This window comes from Chiloscyllium plagiosum, chromosome 3 (assembly GCF_004010195.1).
Source record: "Chiloscyllium plagiosum isolate BGI_BamShark_2017 chromosome 3, ASM401019v2, whole genome shotgun sequence".
In the NCBI taxonomy this organism is placed as follows: domain Eukaryota; kingdom Metazoa; phylum Chordata; class Chondrichthyes; order Orectolobiformes; family Hemiscylliidae; genus Chiloscyllium; species Chiloscyllium plagiosum.
Window position 1 is genome coordinate 20250118 of NC_057712.1, and position 23775 is coordinate 20273892.

Genomic DNA, 23775 nt, shown 5'->3' on the forward strand with positions numbered 1-23775 from the left:
GGGAAAATGACTTACCTGCAATTGAGGGATGCCTAATGAGTGGTTTTTCAAATGTGACCTTCACAGTGCACTAGCATTCAAACCAGACTCCTGCACAAGAGTACCTCAGCCCACAAGGATACCTTTTTCCACTAGCACACATGTTCTTGTTAATTTTTGAAAGGGGAGAAATTGAAATGTCTTTCACCCAGTCTACAGGTATTATTAGTTTGAGACAATTTCCAGGATGTTATGGTTCAGTTTGTAATGCATTTCTCCCTTTTCTCCCATCTCTTTTGAAGCTGCTTTCACACTTGACCAAGAGTGACATTCCAGGAGCTTTGCAGATAACCACTGAATTTACAACTGTAGTCCTTTGACTGTAGTAGTCCTCTTTTAAAAAGGTATATGCTGGAATTAAAAGTTTGCTTTGTCCATAAATGATCTAGGGTTATGATCTATGCTTATGAGACTGAGACTTATAATCACTGTGAGATCTATGACACCAACCAGTGGAGAGTTTTCCTCAAGTCAAATTGACTTCGAATTTGTTAGGATTCTTTGATGCCAAAATCAATCAAATACATGTGTAGGCAAGGGCAATCACTCTCCTTTGGAACCTTGCTCTTTCCAGAATTGCAAAGGGTACAGTGCTATCTACAGCAGATAGACATTGATGATCTTTGTGGTTTTGGAACTGTCTTGATGTTGACTCTTAACAGGAGTTGATATGAAAAAAATCAAAGACTAGAAGTTCTTCTCTGTTTTCAAGGAGAAAGTGAGGTCTGCAGATGCTGGAGATCAAAGTTGAAACTTTATTGCTGGAACAGCACAGCAGGTCAGGCAACATCCAGGGAACAGGAGATTCGACGTTTCGGGCACAGGCCCTTCTTCAGGAAGGGCCTGTGCCCGAAACGTCGAATCTCCTGTTCCCTGGATGCTGCCTGACCTGCTGTGCTGTTCCAGCAATAAAGTTTCAACTTCTCTGTTTTCACCCCAGTCGTTTGCAATCTGAATTCAAAATAAATATTTAGCCTTAAGGATCTTGTGTGCCAGTACAATATACCCCAAAATCTCAATCCCTCTGACCATACTCTGAGCATTAAATACTCTGATAAAACAAGTCATTTGGCTCAACTCATCGATACCAATGTGTACACTCCATGTGATCCAACATCACCCTAAGGATCACTCCTTAACCTTCACTTTTCTATAGGTCCCACTCACAAAGTACACTACACTTGCTTAGGGGACGTCTTCAAAGTGCAGCAGGAAACCCAAGTTATTGTTATGGTGTTTTATTGAAGTTTTGAATACATATTGAGATTTGCACTGCACTTTTTGTTTCTACGAATGCATTTTGAATCACATTAGTATAATTCACATTAAAGGATGCATAGTTTCCTCAAAATGCATGTTCTTAATAATGGAATGGTGCAGGTTAGATGGGATCAGATAAATTCTGCAGGTCGCGCAACATCGAGGGCCGAAGGGCCTGTATTGCACTGTAAAGTTCTAAATTAATGTTATGCCTAATGCACACCTGTGGAGAAAATTCAAGCTTATCTTGCTCAAGGATTACTTAGGATTCCCAGTATATCTAGCAAGGTGAAGGAAACATTAAAATAAAAGCATACGCTAAAATTGGAAGCAGAATGCTGGAACCACTTGGCTCTAAGGTAAGTTTATGTTCTCTTGCTTCTTTGCCATGATTTCATTGAGACTATTTTCAGTGTATAGTTCTATGACTCACGTTACAATAATACATTGGAAATGTACTTAATATTAAATAAATAAAAAGACAAGTGTTGCCTTATTGGAAAATAAATTTACGCAAAACAACATTGAATACAAATGTCGGCATTACACACTTTTTCACTTTATTCAAACTTTTTAAGTTATTAATTGATACAAAACATTGCAAGTTGATGCCAGCATTATTTACACAAAATAACATATACTTAAATGGTATTGCACTGAATGTTGCATAAGTTATATACAATTAAAAATTACGAACTCTTACACTTAACTAAACATCAGAGCTTAGCATGTGTTTGTGAGGAAATCTATTTGGACTGAGATTAGTTTTAATAATGTAGTAAAATAGATGACAAGTTTCAGTATAAGGCTAGGTGGTCACAATGAATAATTATAGAGGCAGATGGGGAAATTAATAGAAGTTGCTTAGTAAAGAGTGAAAGAGTTGGATGGAAAAGCAAAGTAAACTATTTTGATTAGAGAGCATTGAAAAGGGGTAAACAAATACTGTAAGGGGCAAAATGACCATTAAAAAAAGGAGGAAGAGAAAAATTAGCAACAGCTAAGACAAACAAACCAATGAGTAAGTGAAACTAAGACCAAAAGGTAATGTTTTATTCTTTCAGGGTGTGATTGGTTCTAACCTAAAATAAAAATGTCAGTGAAAGTGCATCATTGAAAGTTAGAGATAATTTGAGAGGAGTTGTATGGTACTCCACAGGAGACAAAGGCAGGTGAATATAAAAGAAAATAAGAGGAAAGATATAAACTTCTGTTAATTGTCTTTTTGGTTAAACATTTTGCTTCGTATCAAGTTGGTTAGTAATAAATTAAATATCAGCTCCTCTTATTTTGCACTGCCAAGATTGGAAATAAACCACTGTTTTCTGTGTTTGCTGTAACACATAAATGTTTTCTGCAATTGCTGCCTATTATCAGAATGTCACAGAAATGGAAATAGAATCTTGTAGAAACTGGAATTGTGAGGCTGTATAGTGCCTTAAGCAAAAAATGTAAACCATTGTTGAAACAGTAACTTCTGTGACATAAATAAATGAAGATGAAATTCTGATAAATTCTGACAAGTGAGATATTTCTATTCAAAAAGTAAACAATATTAAAGTGAATATTCACTCCGAACTGACATAACAGACTATGAATACTTTGAAGTATTGTACGTCGTGTATGTATTACAATTCAAACATTCATTAATGAAAGCGTTTTAAAAACGGTGAAGTAAAAAATTAGTTTTCCATGTTAATCATAAATCCAATGTTGATCATGTAAAGTAAAAATCAATATTTGATCTTTTGTGTCAAAAAATAGAATATTGAACAGTATAGCACATGAACAGGCCCTTTAGCCCACCATGTCTGTACTGACCATGATGCTGTTCTAAAGTAATACTGTCTGCCTACACACAGTTTGTACCGCCTCCCCCAAAGAAAATTCCCTAATATCTATTTCTTTAGCCAATTATTTTAAATCTGTGCTCTCTTCCTGATCATTTCACAAGTGGGTACAGTTTCTTCAGAGCCATCATGCATTATACCAGAGTGCACTGTACTTGGGGCCTACTGAGGAGCTCCTGCAACAATTGCCAGGGTCTGTAATGATTGACCTCCAGGAATCACGATTCCTTTGTGCCAAGTATGAGTTCAACCAATGGAGAACTCTGTTCCTCTAATTTTTGCTGCCAGTGTGCAACCTCTGAGGTTCATCCACAGCAGCAACTTCCAGAAAGCAGAAGTCAATGAGAGACTTTTGAACATTTTTCAAAAAAATTGAGTCATTACTGTTATATTTTCATCGGTCATATTGTAACCTGTTTGAATCAAGTAAAAACACCAACCATTCAAAATACACCCAGCCTCCCAAAATTTACCTGTCCATAATGCAACTGGTAATTATTTTTACATGCGGTAATGCATGTCAACAATGTTTATTTTCTGGGTGCATCAAATCTTTTCTTAAACTCTAGCGTTGCAGCTTCACGTTACAATTCAGCCGATAAAAATCTTTCAGGTATGTGAATTGTATGGACATCGCATTGAATGCCAGATTATTTTCAATTGTTAATATCATCCTAAATACTGCACTGTTTGTTTTAAGAAAAGAATTACAATGCTGACAGCTGAGGACAATAATACTTTGACAGGGTTCAAAGTCATTTTCTGAATCCATAAAATGTGTATTGCTTGAATATTTCATAATTGAGACAGGCAAGAATATAGAGCAACAGTTACCATTCCAAACGCATATCTGCTTTGCTCCATGTGTATTTACCTCCACGTTTAAAAAACATTTTCTCATCAAACCCACTAAATTTAATTGCATTCTCGACACCTACATCCAAAATAGATTTTGATGGATCTTTTCTGCCTTGGGTACAATCTAGGAAGCGCATCTGAAAAATATTTACATGAAGATAAAAATGATGAATCATAAAATTCTTCAATAAACTATACAGTACACATCATCTCTAAGGTATGTTGGTTACTTCACCATTGAGGTACATGCATTGTTCATTCCAGAGATGATAGTCTGGGCATTTCGGACATTGCCTGTTTTATATCACTGCTGAACTAGGTTCCAGTGAATGGGTGCCACTGCTTTTGTTCCTCCAACAAGTAAAAACTGTGAAATTATTAGTTTTCACAATTTATTTTGAAACAACATCAAATTTTAAGATGCCCCAATTTGTTCAATTGTGTATGTGTGCATACATTATTTGCCCGGTTCTCAATGAATTTATTGTGTTCTGAAAATATGAATAAATTTCAAGACGTTTCTATATTTGGAGAGTTGGCAGAAAACCCAGTCAGATATGGTCTGTACAAGGACATTGGTGTAAAATTTTGCAATATTGAGTCTTTATTTGCATATCTGGAAACTGATATACAAGCAAAGTAATTGAGCTTCATTGTGATGTCATATGTACAGGATCATGATAGTATTATTTCATTGCAATGTGACAACACAAATGCATACAAAGAACCTAGGACTACAATGCTTCTGGTTCTCAGATACTAAACCAGTCTAAATGCAGCAAGACCTGGATAACTGTGAAGTCATTCATTTTAGAAGACAGCACTGGTTATTTCCTAACTATTATTGTACGCCTCTTGGAGTATGTGGGACCTGAACCCTGGCCTCCTAGCCTACAGATAAGAACATTACCACTTCACTACAAGGGTCATGAAGGTAACATCATCATATGGCTTCTCCCTCTAAAGAGAGAGGAGTGAGAGACAACTGGTGGTGGTTTAACCTGAGGGTTATGATACTTTAGATGGAGAGCACGTTTGCGAAGGTGGGTGCATCATGGTAAACTCAGCTGGTACAGAAATTGAAGCCACACTATTAGTGTCACTCTACGTCACAAATCAGCCTTCCAGCCAATTGAGCTAACCAAGCCAAAATGCAAGTCAAGCAAACAGTATTGCATGGCTGAAGCACGCATGAACCACAACTGTTCAGGCAGGCACCTCACTACCACTTCCTCAAGGGCAATTACAGAACAGTAATAAATACCTAGTCAATGACATCTAAATTCTGTAACTGCATGACAAAACGTAGTGCATATAAAATGTCAGTACTACAGATTCTGCGATCTATTTCAATTTTTCAGTGTCCATGTAACTTTAGAAGGCAATACAAACATTACAATTCTGAATGCAATTTTGATCTTCAGTTTATCTCTGCCATTTCAACAGTTTTAGTATTTTTCTAGTGCAAACAGAATTTGAAGTATTAGTGAATATTTGTGTTTCATAGATTTGTTATGTGTATAATAATGAATATAGTTCTGGGAACAATTCACCTATCATTCTCTCTTCACTAATGTTACCATGTTCCCTCACTTAATTTGCTCACATTTGTCAAATGCAGAAATCATCATAAATTAAACATGTTACAGTAGAGGATTAAGTAATCTTCTCTATTTAAAATAAATGATGTTCGCGCAACACTTTTGCATTTGGAATTGGCGATCATCCTTTTACTTCCTCTAAATAGATTTCTAGAAATTATTATCCGACACAATCATGCATTACAGAAGGAAATAATTTACTACACAATTGTTTAGAGAGAGATTAGATTACTTACAGTGTGGAAACAGGCCCTTCGGCCCAACAAGCCCACACCGATCCTCCGAAGAGCAACCCAGCCAGACCCATTCCCCTACATTTACCCCTTCACCGAACACCACAGGCAATTTAGCATGGTCAATTCACCTAACCTGCACATTTTTGGACCGTGGGAGGAAACCGGAACATCCTGAGCAAACCCATGCAGATATGGGGAGAATATCCATCTCCACACAGACAGTTGCCTGAGGCAGGAGTTGAACCCGGGTCTCTGGCACTGTGAGGCAGCAGTGCTAACCATTGTGTCCCCATGCTGCCCGAATTTCTGTGCTGGTTCTTTGAAACAGCTATCCAGCTAGTCCCATTTCTCTGCTCTTTCCACGTAGTGGTCATGTTTTAAGTGAATGTCCAATTCTCTTCAGAATATTACTTTGAATTTTCTTCCAGAACCCACTTTAAGTTAGTTTTCTCATAATGTATAGGTTGGGTGAACGTCTTTGTGTCGTATTAATGTGTCCACTTATATTAGCATTTTAAAAAATGCAAATTATGATACATAGCAATGAAAACTTAACAAGAGAGCATTGTATTCTATTAGGTTTAATAGTACAGTACTTACATATTCATCAAGGATGAGATAGGAATCTCGCATCTGTAGAGAGATCGCAAGCATATATTACGATCTTTTAGTTGTTCATAAGATAAGAATTACCAGTTTTTAAAAATAAATTATGTAGGATTATGTACAAAAGTCAAAACCACACCAATGAAACAAATACAGAACTAAAGAACTAACAGGATTATTAGCAATATTAGTCAGTATTATTAGCAATAGGGTATGTCCTCAGTATGGACAGGTTGTTAGCTACAACCATCAATAGAAATCAACAACAGAAAAAGTGACAAGCTTTTTCAACAATTCTTAGCTTTAGCATAAGTATGCAGATGACACAAAAATAGGTGGTAAAGCAAGTTGCGAGAAAAATGCAAACAGTTTACAGAGAGATATTGAAAGATTATGTAATTTGGCAAAGAGTTGGCAAATCTGGGAGAATGTGAAGTTATTCATTTTTGAAGAGAGAACAATGAACAATATTATGTAAATGGAGAAAATCTTGGAAAGCTGCAACAGAAAGAGACTGGAGTACTTGTGCACAGAACAGAGAAAACTAGAACACAGGCGCAGCAAGTAATCAGCAATGCTAATGGAATGTTAGCCCTTATTTCAAGGAGGTTGGAGTATAAGAGTTGGGAAGTCTTACTGCAACTGCATGGGGTACTGGTGAGACCACATTTGGAGTACAGTGAGCAGTTTTGGTCCCCTTAAAGGAAGATATTGAATCATTGGAGGCAGTTCAGAGAAGGTTTACTCGGATGATCCCAGTACGGAGGTATGATAATAAATTTAGGAGAGGACAGATGAGAGGAGGCTTTTGTGTCGGCATAGACTAGTTGGGCAAAATATTTCCGTGCCTCATTTATATTAGCAGGTCCACCACTGGGCCATCACCAGTCTTCGACCTTGCCCCATATTTTCTTCTACTGAAGCCCTTGATGCTTTTGCCCAGGCTTGCCTGTTCCAATGTATTATCTGGCATCTCATATTCCAGCCTTGGAAAGTCAGCAGTCATCAAAATCTGTGCAGTCAGCTTCATAACTTGCACAAAATACAATCCATCCACTGACCTACACTGACTCACAGTTAAACAGTGTCTGATTTTGAAATTCTTATTTTCCCATTCCTCCATGACTTAGCATGCTCCTATCTCTAACCATGCGATACTCTGGGATAGCTGTCACACACATAAGACCAAAGAAGCAGAAGTGGGCCATTCTGCCCATCAAGTCAGCTCAACTACTCAATGAGATCACGGCTGATCTGATAACCCACTTCACTTTTGTACTTTTTTTCCCCATAACCCTTGATTCCCTTACTGATTAAAACTCTGCTGATTTCAACCATGAATATAATTACTGAACCAGCCTTGACAGTCTTCAGCAGTAAACAATTCCAAAGATTCACTAGCTTATGAGAGAAGAAATTCTGAGAAGGAATTTAGCCCCTGAAGCTTGGTCTGTCATTCAATAAGAAAATGGCTAATCTGATTTTGACCTCCACTCTGCACTGTCACCCGTCCTGATAACTTTTCACCTCCTTACTTAAAAGGAGTCCATTTAGTTGTGCCTTAAAAATCTTCCAGGACTCTGCTTCCACTGCCTTTTTCATAAAACCGCAAGCCTCTGAGAAAATTAAAAGAACACCTAAATTGTACAATGCTAAGGTCATAGTCAAGACATGGTGAGTTTTGAGTTTCTGCTTTTTAATATGGCACCTAGCTTCTAATACTGACTTTGCAGAAACTCCTTATTTGTTCTGCCTAGGTCATTGGTACTTACATGGAGCACTGCAACTGGATCCTCCTCCAATTACAAATTCTTGTCCAGTCTCAAGCAGATGTCCTGAACCCTAGCACTGGGCAGGAAATGCAGCTCGATTCATAGGTTTGCTGCAGAAAACATGTAACCCACCTCTACCTAACATCTCTCATACCATAACTGCTTACCTTTAATTCTAACCTCTTGAGCATCCATGATTTTAATATATCATTGATGACTGTACCTTTAGCTACACAAGCACTAAGCTCTGGAATTTGCCCCTGAAATTTCTCTGTCACTCTACTTTCATTCTTGGAGCATCACTTAAAACCCATCTATTTGACTAAGTATATGGTTATCTGTCCCAATCTCACCCTTTGTATGCCTGTGTTATGTATGGTTTACATTGCTGCTGTGAACCTGTATGGTGTGCTTTATCATGTTAAGGGTGATACAAGTTCTTAATGTGTTTCTTTGTGTTTATTTGAATTCACAGAAGTATGCAGTCAGACCTTCAAACTTAGAGATGCATTTTTCTTGACAGTATAGTGATGGACTTGGGTCCCAGATGTGACTGCAGCTGTCACATCCTGCAACATGCTGACTGGTAACTGACAGTAGTGAAGACAAAAGCTAAATCTGTGACAGCAGATGTGTTGAAATGAATAATTTTCACATAGAATGGAATCTGATCATAAAGGAAAACCGAAGCAGCTTCCCTCATGTAAGTCTGCTGCTCAAGTGATATGATTACATTACTTACAGTGTGGAAACAGGCCCTTCGGCCCAACAAGTCCACACAGACACTCCGAACAGAACCCACCCAGACCCATTCCCCTATATTTACCCCTTCACCTAACAGTACGGGCAATTTAGCACAGCCAATTCACCTAACCTGCACATTTTTGGACTGTGGGAGGAAACCGGAGGAAACCCATGCAGACACAGGGAGAATGTGCAAACGCCACACAGACAGTTGCCTGGGGCAAGAATTGAACCCGGGTCTCTAGCGCTGTGAGGCAGCAGTGCTAGCCACTGTGCCACTCACAAATATATATACATGATTCAGTGTCTATTCCCACATATCTCACCTTCTCATTAGATTCAGGCACAAGGCACTTGATCTCCTTATGTCTATCCAAAAATCTCTGAAAGTCTTTACTGCTGATAACAAATGTTTCTGCATGTCTCAGAGCTTCTTCTCCAGCATTTTCCCCTTCAATCAACAAACATTGGAATACCTATTTTGAAGAAAATAATTTTAATACTCAAAATACTATACTTGCTATCACAATCATACCTACTCATGTTGTCCAGTTACCTGAGAGATCATGCATTTATGCATAATGTATTTTTTAATCGTACTTCCCATGCCAGCTCTTCATGAGGCTGAACTGAGTAAAACTACCTTAATATTGTCAGTTAGTGATACATTATGAGTGTATGCCGCTGTGCACTTGAATCCAAGATTTAATCCAAAATTGACAAAAAACAAATTTCACACACTTTCATCCTTACAGCCACAGAGAAAGAGAAATGCCGAAATGCATTCAATCATTTTCAGCAGGACTTGAAAAGACTCAGAAGCAGAAGGAGAATGCAGTGAACCATCCGCCACAATATTATCACCACAATTCAGCATTATCATTCAGAGCACATTGAGGCTAGGATGTACTTATCATTCAGCATTTGATGTTTCCATGATCACCCCCCGCCCCGCCCGCCACAGCTGACTGCAGAATCTTCTGAAATGACCTATGCCTTGCCATTTTGGTTCAAAATGTATATATTATATGGTGCAGATTTCCATAAAAGCACAATAACGTTAATTCTAAGTGAAAGCTTGTTTCCCTTGCTGGTTTCATGAGTTTTTTTTTACTTTTAATAAAATATTTACACATTCTCATTGCTCGATTGGGGAAACTACCCAAAAATAGACCTCCAGAATGATCACCACTAAATAAACAGAGCACAGCTCAAATTCTAAGACTTGAAGTAACTAGTTTTTCACAAAGCCACTAATATTCAAACCTACAATGGAGACAATCCACGCTGAATACTATGGATATAAATAGCTCCATTCTCCAAAGTTAAGCTAATCACATTACCTATATTAAAGGCATATTAATTTAGTTTGAAAATTCCACCCAGTCTTCAGCTGAGACAAGAAGAAATCATAACCAGTTGTAACCAAAATGAATACTTAAGAAGGCTAATTTTTAAAAAAAGGTCTTTCCAACTGCCATGTTTGTTACTGCGACTAATAAAGACAATTTCAGTTTTGAAAATGAGGTGTACAGAATTCGAAATGCTAACTCAGTTTGTCTCTCCAAAAGTGTGGCTTGACCTGCTGAGTTTCTCCAGCACTTTTGTAAGCCATTGTTCTGATGGCAGCAATGAGATCATTGTTGCTCTCAGGTGGTGCTCTATACTTAGTCTACCAGATTAAACAGCTAAGAACTCCCTAGAAAGCTGATAGACATATACTGTCAAGACATGTATACAAATAGTTTTTCCAAATGTCAAGTGAGCAGAAACAGTGCCTTTGTCTGCTAGTTTAGGATTTTGGGCCAGTCAAAATAGCAATTTTCTCCAGCACAGTCACATTTGAGTTCTTTCCCTTATCCTCCATGTTCCTACAAATGGTTATAGTTTAGAATAAGAGGGAAGGTGAAGTAACTGAATTACCTTCCACCTTATTGGATTTATCATCCTGATTTGTTCATTCATATCCTCATGAACATTGAATCTGTTGATGACAGAGTTGATTTTAAAAGCCACTTGGTAATCTTTGCACCAATTTCTGACTTTGAGGAGGTTCTCGATGTGATTTTTGGTCCCCTGCCCACGGCCAATGAGACGATTGGTGTCCTCTTCAAAACTGTCACATGAAATAGCCAAAATGTCCAGATCCTTACCTGTAACATTAATGTTTTATGTTAAATAGTGAGCTCCAGTTATAGTTTAACTGATTAATAACAGTTGTAAATTTTGCGTGCAGCATAACTGTTTAGAAAAAAACTACCTGGCATTATGTTGCAAAAAAGATTCTTCGGGACTGTACAATTTTTGCACTGCCATCAAACTGATTGGGAATTTTATTTAGTTTAGACAAGGTTCCTCATCTATAGTTGGCAGCTCTTTATCTATCTCAGTAAAACTATGAGCCCCCTTAAGTGGGGAATCATTTAGATAGATTCAAAGTTCATTGTATAATATGTAACAGAGCACTTGGTCTGATATTAATGAATATTTTTATTGGGTTGTAACTGACTGTGTGGAGTTTGCACATTCTCCCCGTGTCTGTGTGGGTTTCCTCCGGGTGCTCCGGTTTCCTCCCACAGTCCAAAAATGTGCAGGTTAGGTGAATTGGCCATGCTAAATTGCCCATAGGTTTTGGTGAAGGGGTAAATGTAAGGGGAATGGGTCTGGGTGGGTTGCGCTTCGGTGGGTCGGTGTGGACTTATTGGGCCGAAGGGCCTGTTTCCACATTCTAAGTAATCTAATCTAATCTAATCTAATTTAATCTAATCTAAATGTAGTATAATGAAATTAAGGATTCATTTTCAAACACATTTCAGTTTTCAAACTGTTGAATGAAAGGATTCAAGAAAGACATTTTGCCCCTAGTTATGTTAACATATCCTTATCAAGTATTCGACCTGAATACATTTTCTCCAGTGTTGAACAAACTAGTATCCTGCTGGGTTTTGTTGTGAGTTGCCCTTAATACTCAACAAAGAAAATATTAGGTATTGAATGTTACATCCAGTTTCTTAGTCTGTGGCTTAATTACACATCAAACCGAATAATTATGAAATGTGCGATATCGCAATATTTCATCTATACATACATATTAGCTTAACTCCTCTCAACAGTGATTAATTAGAATGTTTGGATAGGCACACTCCATTCCCAGACCCTGGGTATTGGTATATTACCATAGTTTTTAAACCACTTTTCGGTGATCCGACTCCCATTGCTCACAACGCTGACACTGGCCAGTTTCAACTCCCGCTTACAGTACTGAACCAGCTTCCCTAGAAACTCTCCACGATTGACCAGAAAAGGTTCTCCTCCCGAAAAATTAATTTTCTCCATACCTAGGCAAGAAAGACAAATGGAATGGTTTGCATCGAATCATGAGATACCAACAGTTACAGATAGATAATTAACAAAATCTTGCCAAACTTTTGTCGAACAGCATATTTAGAAAATAGGAATCAGATTTCAGAACATAAACAATATGGTTAAAGTATATGGGCACTGAAGGAATTTCTGTCAATTTGCCTCTGGAAATGTGGTAAGATCACTGACTTGGTTTATTAATATTATTAATTGGTCTACATAACTATGAGATACTTAACATAGTCAGAAAGATTCATTTTTGTGAGCCTCCCAGTTCAGTAGCTAAACAAAACAAAATGGAAATTTAAAATAAAACAAAAAGAACTGAGTTTTGCTGGAGATCTGAAATAAAAACAGAAATTGCTGGAGAAACTCAGCAGGTTTGGCAGCATCCATGGAAAGAGAAACAAAGTTAAAGTTTTGACCTAAGGGCTATTGGACTCCAAACGCTAACACTGTCTTCTCTCCACTGATGCAACTTGACCTGTTGATCTTCTCCAGCACTTCCTTTTTTGTATGTTAATGGAATTCCCAACATTCCGTGTCTGCAATGTTTGGAACCGCTATTACTCCATTTCCATATTAAAACACTTGAAAAATAAACTTTGCAAATGTGTGGTGAGTGGATGCTCCCTGTAACTTCAGCACTGAGCAAAGACTAACATTTCTTGAAGCAATGGTCCATCTACAGCTGAAATACTTCTGAATATTTTAATCAAGCTATTCAGACTGTAATGTCAGAGTTCTTGTGCAGGTAGGACCTGAATTTGGGCCTCCTGGTCCAGAGGTATCTCTACCACAATGCACCACTACCCACATTGTAGTAATAATATCACAGACCCAAACATTACATTGTGTGTCAATGGCTGGCTGCAACCGATCGTTTCCTCTATTTGGTCGAACACTCTCCACCCTATCTCTTCTCTCCCTATTGCATATCAGTCATTAGCAATGGTATTTTGTACTTTTGCCCATTGTACCTGTTGCACGCTTCCATGTCAATAAGCGACTTTAATAAGATCCCTATAATCATGCAAAAGAAACAACTGTGACTTGTATCCAAAACATCTCCAGAGAAGTGGATTGTAAAAGGTGTAAATAACAATTTTGAGGGTCACTGGACCCGAAACGCTAACTCTGGTTTCTCTCCACAGATGCTGCTGGACTTGCTGAGCTTTTCCAGCAATTTCTGTTTTTGTTTCTGATTTCCAGCATCCGCAGGTCATTTAGGATTTTTAAAATCATTTTTAAAAACCCTTATAGTAGAAGAGCATTCTCTCCCAATTAATTTTGAACGGGTAATGAGCAGCCACAACATCATTCTGAACCAAGAGAAATTGAACTTTCTCTTGCAAAACCTAATTCCGCTGCTTGCTTACCGGCTGCCTTTAGTAGCTTTAGTCCCCTTTTGGCTTCTTCCAGGGGCAACACAAATGATGACTTGGCGGTGTGGAAACAGAAGCCGCACTTGTAGTTACATTGGCGAGTGAAATGGTAATTGACACTGGTGGGGACCACACTCCGCTCCTGGGTCCCACCGCTGCTTGTTACTCTTCCCAGTCTCCACTCAATGAGCCCACATTTCCTCAAGGCGACCAGCCTCATCAACCAGCGCGAGATTTCGCCCGCTTTGTCGATGCAAGCTTGCAGCAGGAGTTTAATGCAAATAACCACCACGTACATTTTTTCCTCCTGACCACAGCGAACTTGGAATGTGTTCCTAACAAGGATGGTACAGATTGTTGATGGTTAGGTGTATATATATGTATAGTCTCTGACGTAACCGGAATGACGAGTAATCACTCAGACCATGGTTCGTTCAAAGTTTCATTTCATTAGAAGAGAAATCGAAAGCTAAAACATATCATAGCTTCCTCGAGTATCCTGTCAACGCGTCCCTTTTTGTTTAAAGTTCACTCAGCGTCTGAAGTGCTGAACCAGAATCTTCCCCACTCTTACCACATTGTATTGTGTCTTTACAAAGTGGTAAATCTGTCTGGCCCCATTTTGACTTTCTGTGGCCATTCAGTCTTTGGATGAGACTTCAGCTTCTGGCTCAGAGACAGAAATGCAATCCACTGTGTGGTAGAACCTATGGCCCTGTTTATTCAAAGAAACTTCTAACTGCCAATGACACGTAAACAACAAGAATTTCCCTGATTTCTTAGGGAGTGTTACTCAACATGAGAGACCTTGGAGTACAGGTTCATAGCTTCTTGAAAGTGGAGTCGCAGGTAGATAGGATAGTGAAGAAGGTGTTTGGTATGCTTTCCTTTATTGGTCAGAGTATTGAGTATGGGTGTTGGGAGGTCATGTTGCGGCTGTACAGGACTTTGGTTAGGCCACTGTTGGAATATTGCGTGCAATTCTGGCCTCCTTCCTATCAGAAAGATGTTGTGAAACTTGAAAGGGTTCAGAAAAGATTTACAGGGATGTTGCCAGGGTTGGAGGATTTGAGCTATAGGGAGAGGTTAAACAGGCTGGGGCTGTTTTCCCTGGAGTGTCGGAGGCTGAGGGGTGACCTTATAAAATCGTGAGGGGCATGGACAGGATAAATAGACAAAGTCTTTTCCCTGGGGTGGGGGAGTCTAGAACTAGAGGGCATAGGTTTGGGGTGAGAGGGGAAAGATATAAAAGAGACCTATGGGGCAACTTTTACACACAGAGGGTTGTACGTGTATGGAATGAGCTGCCAGAGGAAGTGGTGTAGGCTGGTACAATTGCAACATTTAAAAGGCATTTGGATGGGTGTATGAATAGGAAGGGTTTGGCGGGATATGGGCCGGGTGCTGGCAGGTGGGACTAGATTGGGCTGGGATATCTGATTGGCATGGACAAGTTGGACTGAAGGGTCTGTTTCTTTGCTGTACATCTCTATGACTCTAAGTCATACCTTTAACTCTGTTTTCTCTCCACTGATTCTGCAAGACCTGCTGAGTTTCTCCAGCACTTTCTCTTTTCAATATTAATAATTGCCTGAAAATGGCAGGGGATTGGAGACAACAACCAGAATTTTGCAGAGTTGGCAGAAATTCCATCATTGATAGAACATAGAACAGTAAAGCATAGGAACGTCCCTTCAGCCCAAGATGTTGTACTGAACATGACACCAAATTAAGCTAATCCCTTCTCCCTGCCCTTAGTCCATATTTCTCCATTCCTTGCATATTCATGTACTTATCTAAAAGTCCCTAAATGCCCCTATTGTATCTGTCTCCACCACTATCCCTGGCTGTGCATTCCAGACTACTACCACTCTCTTGTAAAACAACTTGCTCCTCACATCTCCTTTGAATCTTCCCCTTCTAACCTTAAATGAATGCCCCACTAGACATTTCAATTGTGGGATTGTTGCTGCAATCTGAAGACCCACATCTGCAGGGGCCTTACTTTGTTGGCTGCAATGCTTAAGAATAGAACCTTTTCTCCAAGAACTGTTCCCCCCCCACCCCACCACACACACAGAATAAGACAGAGCGGCCCCACAGATCTGCAAATAGAGAATGAGGTTGCAATGAGGGCTGTTTGCCGTCAAAGGCTGGTAAATTGGGTCACTGAAGACAGAAAGCACTATTACTATGGGGGCGATCATTGTCACTTGTGAGGTGATTCCGTGCAGCATTCCATGGGCCAAACAGTTCCCAAACTAAAGTCCCTCCACATTACTGCCAAGAGACTATGAAAGGCCACTAAGTTTGGCTGCACAATGAAGTGGTAGGCCTTTCTGGACTTGGACAAAATGCCCATGTAGGCAGCAAATGGCCTTTAATTTACCACTTAAGTGGGTCACTTTAGTTGCCAGCCTATCCATCATCTTTCCATCTGCCAGCGAAATGAAGTTGCAAAAGGAAAGTGTCTGGCATTACACTCAATGTGTTTTTGTCCCATTTTGTTGACCTTCTTACCAGCCAGCCCATCCCCAAAGGTCTCGTAAAATCCAGTGCATGCTGTTGGTATTTACTATAGCTGAAAGCACATTAGCAGGACACAATAATTGATGTATTTGCCCATTCCTCACTTCATTAGCCAGAGACGATACTTGTACTGACGTCTTGAGTGAAGGCCACCTCCTTTGGACCCTGTTTGGCTGATATTTGTTTTGTCTGTCAAATTTGCCTGTGAGTGTTACCCCTAATGGAATGTCGATTGTATTCTGATGTCAGTCACAGTATCTGTGAGAAAAAATGTTCTCTCACAGCTTTAATATTCCTGTTTATTTCCATTCATTCCATGGTTCTCTTTATAATAGTAAATCTCCTGCAGGATTCCTCTCCATGTGATTGTTTGCAACTTTAGCTTATAGTAAGACATATTAAGGAAGGTCTTGACTTCTGCTCCTCTCTGTCATGGGATTGCATAACCCTGATTTCTCCAGCATTCTTGTCGAAGGGAGGTACGAATTGAAGCCACAGTCAGATCCGTCAAGATCTTATTGAATAACAGAGCAGACTAGAGGGGCCAATGACCTACTCCTGATTTTCATCCTGTAAGTTTGCTGGCGTTCTACTATGTATTTTTGTGTTCTCCTTTTGGTTTGCCTTCTAATTGCTCTGTTTCAGTACAAGTGTCACATTTTCTCCAGCATTAAAAGGGATCATAGAAAATAGAAAGGCATTGAGGCAGGCACAACAAGCGCATGAAAAAGTGAAGCAATGTCAAAATTGGGAGACGAAATGCATCCAAATCCTTAGAAGTTGACTCCTGACATTGCCCTCTTTGACCGTCTGCTCTCACTGACCTCTGGGCATGTTCTGAAGAGCTTCATGTGAGTACAAGGATATCTTTCCCCATTTCCATCCCCTGTACCAAAGCCCATTTGTTGTATGAAAATTATCAAAAGTTACCTTTAATTCAGGTTACTTTTTATGAAATCTCACAATCAAGTACTGAAGCAATGATTTAAACTTTATTGCATGTAGCAATCAAAATAAGACCTCTCATGGTAAGCAAGTTAGGCCTCATGGCGCAACTTGGCTACTACCCCATTAATGATGGACTTTAGCTACGATCGCAACCAACAGTGTCTGCCATGATACGTGTCCAGGGTTCAATCCTTTTGCAGCATTGTTTTTCCATGTGGGCAGCACGGTGGCACAGTGGTTAGCACTGCTGCCTCACAGCGCCAGAGACCCGGGTTCAATTCTCGCCTCAGGCGACTGACTGTGTGGAGTTTGCACGTTCTCCCCGTGTCTGCGTGGGTTTCCTCCCACAGTCCCAAGATGTGCAGGTGAGGTGAATTGGCCATGCTAAATTGCCCGTAGTGTTAGGTAAGGGGTAAATGTAGGGGTATGGGTGGGTTGCGCTTTGGCGGGGCGGTGTGGACTTGTTGGGCCGAAGGGCCTGTTTCCACACTGTAAGTAATCTAATCTAATCTAATCTAATGTTCTGCTGCTGAGTTGTTCAGATGTTGGATTCTTATACAATTTTCTCTCTTTCGAGTTTGTGGTGTGACACTATTAACGTTCCTTTAGATTCTTTTATTCCCAACATTGATTACATTTCTGGAGACCTCAAGTCTGAAACTTATATTGTTATTAGAAGTAGCTTGTTACATTCAGCGTTAGCTTCTATTTGAAATAGCCAGTCCTGCAATGAACCCCTTTACTTCAGGACATTCCTTCTGCAGACAATCTTAAATGCCCCTTTGTCACGATGCAGTAGTTTGTGCTGATATTAAGCAGTGTTATCCCCTCTCTACTAGGAAAGCTTGCTCATGTTGCTTTGACTCCTTCTTCCCAGGTATAGTTAATTACAGTCATAGACTCATGGAGATGTACAGCACGGAAACAGACCCTTCAGTCCAATGAGTCCATGCCAACCAGATATCATAACCTAATCGAGACCCATTTACCAACACTTGGCCCATGTCCCTCTAAACCCTTCCTATTCATATACTCATCCAGATGCCTTTTAAAGGCTGTAATTGTACTAGCCTCCACCACTTCCTCTGGCAGCTTATTCAATACATGCACCACCCTCTGCGTGAAACATTTTCCTTCTTAGGTCCCTTTTAAATTTTTCCCCTCTCACCCTAAACCTATGCCCTCTAGTTCTGGACTCCCCCCAAGTCAGGGAAAAGACCTTATCTATTTATCCTATCCATACCCCTCATCATTTTATAAACCTCTAGAAGGTCACCTCTCAGCCTCCGACACTCCAGCGAAAACAGCCCCAGCCTAGTCAGCCTCTCCCTATAGCTCAAATCCTCCAACCCTGGCACCATCCTTATAAATCTTTTCTGAACTCTTTCAAGTTTCACAACATCTTTCCGATAGGAAGGAGACCAGAATTGCATGCAATATTCCAACAGTGGCCTAACCAATGTCCTGTACAGCCACAACATGACCTCCCAACTCCTGTACTCAATACTCTGACCAATAAAAGAAAGCATGCCAAATGCCTTTTTCATTATCCTATCTACCTGTGACTCTACTTTCAAGGAGCTATGAAACTCCAAGGTCTCTTTGTTCATCAACGTGTTTTTAATTCCTGTACAACAGTTTATCCTTGTTCCTTTTATTTTGGGAAACAATTTATTTCAGAAAGGATTATTGCTGATTCGTTCAAACAATGAACAGTTATTAAGGTTCTGAAGTTTACATTGTCACACCTTGATCACAGTCCAAAACCTCTGGAGCTCGCTTTCTTCCATTTGTAACATTCCACTATCTTTTGCAGGTGAGATTCAATTTCCACTGAACTTTGAACATGCCTCAGCTGCAATGTATCTCTACAATCTCCAGTCTAACTTTCAGCTGTGCAGGCTTGCTGTAATTGCAGCCCATCATAATGAACTCTGCTGAACTTTTCAGGCCATCAGTTGGCAGTTAGTGTTGGATGGAAGCTGAAATAATTGAAAACAGTGGGTCATTGCCTTCATTACAAGTGTGGGCTAATTGTGCATCCAGATTTCCACTCTCAGTTTTGGGAGTGGGGTAGGGGCACTGGCTATTGGATGAAGCCCACCGTAGAATCATGATTTGATGCAGTACAGAAGGAGCCCATTCAGCGTATGTGTCTGTTGACTCCAGAGCTGTCAATTTACTACTATATCCTCAAAACCCTATAAACCTTCCCGATAAATGCAGTGTCTTGTCAACTTAAAAAAAGTCACAATGTGCTTCCAGCAAAGAAGAGGCAAGTCAGCATATTACATAGAACGTAGAACATAGAACATTACAGCGCAGTACAGGCCCTTTGGCCCTCGATGTTGCCGTCACCCTGTCATACTAATCTGAAGCCCATCCCATCTATTCCATGTACGTCCATTTGCCTGTCCAATGATGACTTAAATGAACTTAAACTTGGCGAATCTACTACTGTTGCAGGCAAAGCATTCCATACCCTTACTACTCTCTGAGTAAAGAAACTACCTCTGACATCTGTCTTATACCTATCTCCCCTCACTTTAAAGTTGTGTCCCCTCGTGTTTGCCGTCCCCATACTTGGAAAAAGGCTCTCCTTGTCCACCCTATCTAACCCTCTGATTATCTTATATGTCTCTGTTAAGTCACCTCTCAACCTTCTTCTAACGAGAACAGCCTCAAGGCCCTCAGCCTTTCCTCGGAAGACATTCCTTCCATACCAGGCAACATCCTAGTAAATCTCCTCTGCACCTTTCCAAAGCTTTCACATCCTTCTTATAATGCGGTGACCAGAACTGTACACAATACTCCAAGTGTGGCCGTACCAGAGCTTTGTACAGCTGCAGCATAACCTCCTGGTTCCGGAATTCAATCCCTCTATTAATAAAGGCCAAAACACTGTATGCCTTCTTAACAACCCTGTCAATCTGGGTGGCAACTTTCACGGATCTGTGTACATGGACACCGAGATCTCTCTGCTCATCTGCACTCCCAAGAATCTTACCATTAGCCCAGTATTTTGCATTCTGATTACTCTGTCCAAAGTGTATCACCTCACACTTGTCCACATTAAGCTCCATTTGCCTCCTTTCAGCCCAGCTCTGCATCCTATCTATGTATCTCTGCAACCTACTACATCCTTCGTCACTAACCACAACTCCACCAACCTTTGTGTTGTCCGCAAATTTACTAACCCACCCTTCTGAGCCCTTATCCAGGTCATTTATAAAAATGACGAACAACAGTAGACCCAATACCAATCCTCGCGGTACGCTGCTAGTAACTGGACACCAAGATGAACATGTTCCATCAACTACAACCCTCTGTTTTCTTTCAGCAAGCCAATTACTGATCCAAACTGCGATGTCTCCCACAATCTCATTCCTCCGCATTTTGTATAATAGCTTACTGTGGGGAACCTTATCGAACACCTTGCTGAAATCCATATACACCACATCAACCGGTTTACTCTCATCTACCTGTTTGGTAACTTTGTCAAAAAACTCAATAAGATTCGTTAGGCACGACCTACCCTTCAGAAAACCGTGCTGACTGTCCCTGATCACAATATTCTTTTCTAGATGGTTATAAATCCTATCTCTTATAACCTTTTCCAACACTTTACGAACAACTGAAGTGAGACTCACTGCTCTGTAATTACCAGGATTGTCTCTACTACCCTTTTTGAACAAGGGAACCACATTTGCTATCCTCCAGTCCTCCGGCACTATTCCAGTAGACAATGATGATTTGAAGATCAATGCCAAAGGCTCGGCAGTCTCTTCCCTTGCTTCCCAGAGGATCCTAGGATAGATCCCATCCGGCCCAGGGGACTTGTCTATTTTCACATTCTGCAGTATTTCTTGTGAACCTCAATCTCTTCGAGTCTAGATGCAAGTATCTCTGTATCTTCCTCGTCAATATTTTCATTTTCTATAGTGAATACTGTCGAAAAATATTTATTTAGTGCTTCCCCTATCTCCTCTGACTCCACACACAACATCCCACTATTATCCTTGATTGGCCCTAATCTAACTCTTTGAGGAGAAAGTGAGGTCTGCAGATGTTGGAGATCAGAGCTGAAAATGTGTTGCTGGAAAAGCGCAGGTCAGGCAGCATCCAGGGAACAGGAGAATCGACGTTTCGGGCATAAGCCCTTCTTCAGGAATGATTCCTGAAGAAGGGCTTATGCCCGAAATGTCTCCTGTTCCCTGGATGCTGCCTGACCTGCTGCGCTTTTCCAGCAACACATTTTCAGCCCTAATTTAACTCTCATCATTCTTTTATTCCTGACATACCTATGGAAAGCCTTAGGGTTAACCCTGATCCTATCCGCCTGATCCTATCCGCCAACAACTTCTCATGTCTCCTCCTGGCTCTTCTGAGCTCTCTTTTTAGGTCTTTCCTGACTTCCTTGTAACCCTCAAGCGCTCTAACTGAGTTTTCACATTTTGTCCTAACATAAGCCTTCTTCTTCTTGACCAGGGATTCCACTTCCTTAGTAAACCACGGCTCACGTGTTCTACATCTTCCTCTCTGCCCCCAGCTGTTACTCTTGCTCGGTGGAGTACACCTACCCCTTTCTAAAGTAAACCTGACAGAATTATGATCGCTGTCTCCAAAGTGCTCACCTACTTCCAAATCTAACACCTGGCCAGGCTCGTTACCCAGTACTAAATCTAAAGTGGCTTCACCCCTTGTAGGCCTGTCTACATACTGTGTCAGGAAGCCCTCCTGCAAACACTGGACAAAAACTGAGCCATCTATAGTACTCGTAGTGATCCCAGTCAATATTTGGATAGTTGAAGTCCCCCATGACAACTACCCTGCCTCTCTCACTCCTATCGAGAATCATCTTTGCTATCCTTTCCTCTACATCTCTGGGACTATTCGGAGGCCTATAGAAAACTCCCAGCATGGTGACTTCTCCTTTCCTGTTTCTAACTATGCTGCCTCTCTGAAGTGTCACTCCCCCATTTTCTCCCCACCATAGTGTCTGTGAGGAAAATAGAAACATGAATAGGCTTTTCAGCATGGCAAGTCTGCCCCAACATTCTAGATGATACGGCTGATTGTTTCTTCAATGCCCTTTCCTCACACTATCTTCCACAGTGGTTAGCACTGCTGCCTCACAGCGCCAGAGACCCGGGTTCAATTCCCGCCTCAGGTGTCTGTCTGTGTGGAGTTTGCACATTCTCCCCGTGTCTGCGTGGGTTTCCTCCGGGTGCTCCGGTTTCCTCCCACAGTCACAAAGATGTGCCGGTCAGGTGAATTGGCCATACTAAATTGCCCGTAGTGTTAGGTAAGGGGTAAATGTAGGGGTATGGGGTGGGTTTCGCGTCGGTGTGGACTTGTTGGGCCGAAGGGCCTGTTTCCACACTGTAATCTAATCTAATATCCCTTAATGTCATTAGTCTCCAGAAACCTATCAATTTTTCTTTTGAACCTTTCTCAATGACTGATCTTCCACAGCACTCTGGGGCAGAGAGTTCCAAATATTCAATGCCATCTAACCATCCTAATCTCAGTCTTTAATGCCCTGTCCGTTATCTGAAGATTATGTCCACCTTGATCCTATGTGCTTCAATTTTCTTCATTAACATTTTGTGTGGGACCTTATCTAGTATGGGTCTTCTGAAGTGCCAACCCACTGCATTTATTAATGCTCCTTTTCTATGCTACATGTAACACGATCAAATAAAGTTTGTCCAACATGATCTCCTTTTCATAAATCCATCTGGACTCTGCTCAATTTTGCCATTCTTTTCTCAATGTCCGGTTATCACATTCTTTATAATAAATTCTAATAAATTTGGATGTAATTCTAACAGCTTTGTCGTTCACTGCTTTTTCTTCATCATCTTCTTCCCTTCCTAAATATTATGTTTGCTACCTTCCAATTGTCACTAACCTTTCCAGAACATACAGAATCGTTAATATTCACCAAATCACCCACTACCTCTTATTGCTACTTTCTTCAGCACTCTTGCCCCAGAGATTCATCGACCCACAATCTTGCTAAGTTCTCCTGATTCTTTACTGATACTAATTTTGTTTTAGTTCCCCAGTTTCAAAGATGTTGTGAAACTTGAAAGGGTTCAGAAAAGATTTACAAGGATGTTGCCAAGGTTGGAGGATCTGAGCTACAGGGAGAGGCTGAACAGGCTCGGGCTGTTTTCCCTGGAGCGTCGGAGGCTGAGGGGTGACCTTATAGAGAGTTACAAAATTATGAGGGGCATGGATATGATAAATAGACAAAGTCTTTTCCCTGGGGTCGTGGCAGGTGGGACTAGATTGGGTTGGGATATCTGGTTGGCATGGACGGGTTGGACCGAAGGGTCTAATTCCATGCTATACATCTCTATGACTCCATAAGTGGTGTTTCCAGGAAATGTGCTGTATCTTTTGTGAACACACACACACACACACAAAGTAACCGTTTGTTTCTCTGCTGTTTCCCTGATCTCCACTATAAAGGCTCCCATACCCACCTGGCATGCGTCCACGTCTATCCTTTTGTATCCCGTTACATGCCCAGTAGAAAGCTTTTACTGTCTACCTTTACGCTCCTCGTTAGATTT

At 40.5% G+C, this 23775-nt stretch overlaps 1 protein-coding gene and 1 long non-coding RNA gene across 2 annotated transcripts; one reads left to right on the plus strand and one right to left on the minus strand.

Annotated features, from left to right (window-relative positions):
- Positions 1 to 1834: 1834 nt before the first annotated feature.
- On the minus strand, positions 1835 to 23775 carry rsad2 (radical S-adenosyl methionine domain containing 2). The gene is made up of 7 exons (XM_043678432.1): positions 23686 to 23775; positions 13709 to 14049; positions 12143 to 12304; positions 10890 to 11119; positions 9293 to 9442; positions 6445 to 6477; positions 1835 to 4144 (listed from the first exon to the last, which is right to left on the minus strand). The coding sequence occupies exons 2-7, from the start codon at positions 14010 to 14012 to the stop codon at positions 3980 to 3982; spliced, it is 1044 nt and encodes a 347-aa protein (XP_043534367.1). The 5' UTR covers positions 14013 to 14049; positions 23686 to 23775; the 3' UTR covers positions 1835 to 3979.
- Positions 4137 to 10876, plus strand: LOC122541590. The gene is made up of 3 exons (XR_006309620.1): positions 4137 to 4224; positions 8698 to 8925; positions 9722 to 10876. It is a non-coding gene; the product is annotated as an uncharacterized LOC122541590 (long non-coding RNA).